Raw genomic sequence first — 1148 nt, forward strand, 5'->3', positions numbered from 1 at the left:
TTGAAGAAACCAACAAGTATTGACGCGAAGCATTCGATGTCTCCACAAGTTTTTGATTTACCAGAATCTCTAGACAAATTGGACAAACCAAAATCTCCTCTTGATTCCGAAACATCTCCCTTTATACCCACAACTAGTGAAGATTCTGAAGATGAATTTGAATTAAAGAAACCAAAAGCTATTGACGCGAAGCATTCGATGTATCCACAAGATTTTGATTTACCACAATCTGTAGACAAATTGGACAAACCAAAATCTCCTTCAGATTCCAAAACATCTCCCATTAAATCCATAACTGTTGAAGATTCTGAAGATGAATTTGAATTAAAGAAACCAAAAGCTATTGACTCGAAGTTTTCGATGCCTTCACAATTTTCTGACTTACCAGAATCTATGGACAAATCGGACAAACCAAAATCTCCTATAGATTCCAAAATTTCTCACATTAAACCCACAACTAGTGAAGATTCTAAAGATGAATTCGAATCAAAGAAATCAAAAGCTATTGACTTAAAGCCTTTGATGCCTTCACTATTTTCTGACTTATCAGAATCTCTATACAAAGCGGACAAACCAAAATCTCCTCTAGATTCCAAAACATCTACCATTAAACCCACAACTGGTGAAGATTCTGAAGATGAATTTGAATTAAAGAAACCAAAAGCTATTGACTCGAAGACTTCGATGTCTTCACAATTTTCTGACTTACCAGAATCTATAGACAAATCGGACAAACCAAAATCTCCTCTAGATTCCAAAACTTCTCCAATTAAACCCATAGCTAGTGAAGATTCTGAAGATGAATTCGAATTAAAGAAGCCAAATGCTATTGACTCGAAGACTTCGATGCCTTCACAATTTTCTGACTTACCAGAATCTATAGACAAATCGGACAAACCAAAATCTCCTCTAGATTCCAAAACATCTCCCATTAAACCCACAACTAGTGAAGATTCTGAAGATGAATTCGAATCAAAGAAACCAAAAGCTATTGACTTGAAGACTTCGATGCCTTCACAATTTTCTGACTTACCTGAATGTCTAGACAAATTGGACAAACCAAAATCTCCTCTAGATTCCAAAACATCTCCAATTAAACCCATAGCTAGTGAAGATTCTGAAGATGAATTCGAATCAAAGAAACCAAA

General features: G+C 35.3%; 1 protein-coding gene across 1 annotated transcript; it reads left to right on the top strand.

Moving 5' to 3' along the window:
* Positions 1-20: 20 nt before the first annotated feature.
* LOC124421075 (muscle M-line assembly protein unc-89-like) lies at positions 21-1108 on the top strand (the record flags this gene model as incomplete). Its single annotated transcript, XM_046955872.1, has 1 exon — positions 21-1108. A coding segment is annotated over exon 1 (1072 nt), but the record flags the coding sequence as incomplete, so codon positions are not given.
* Between the last annotated feature and the right edge of the window lie 40 nt (positions 1109-1148).

Source organism: Lucilia cuprina, unplaced genomic scaffold, assembly GCF_022045245.1.
Source record: "Lucilia cuprina isolate Lc7/37 unplaced genomic scaffold, ASM2204524v1 Scaffold_72, whole genome shotgun sequence".
Lineage (NCBI taxonomy): Eukaryota > Metazoa > Arthropoda > Insecta > Diptera > Calliphoridae > Lucilia > Lucilia cuprina.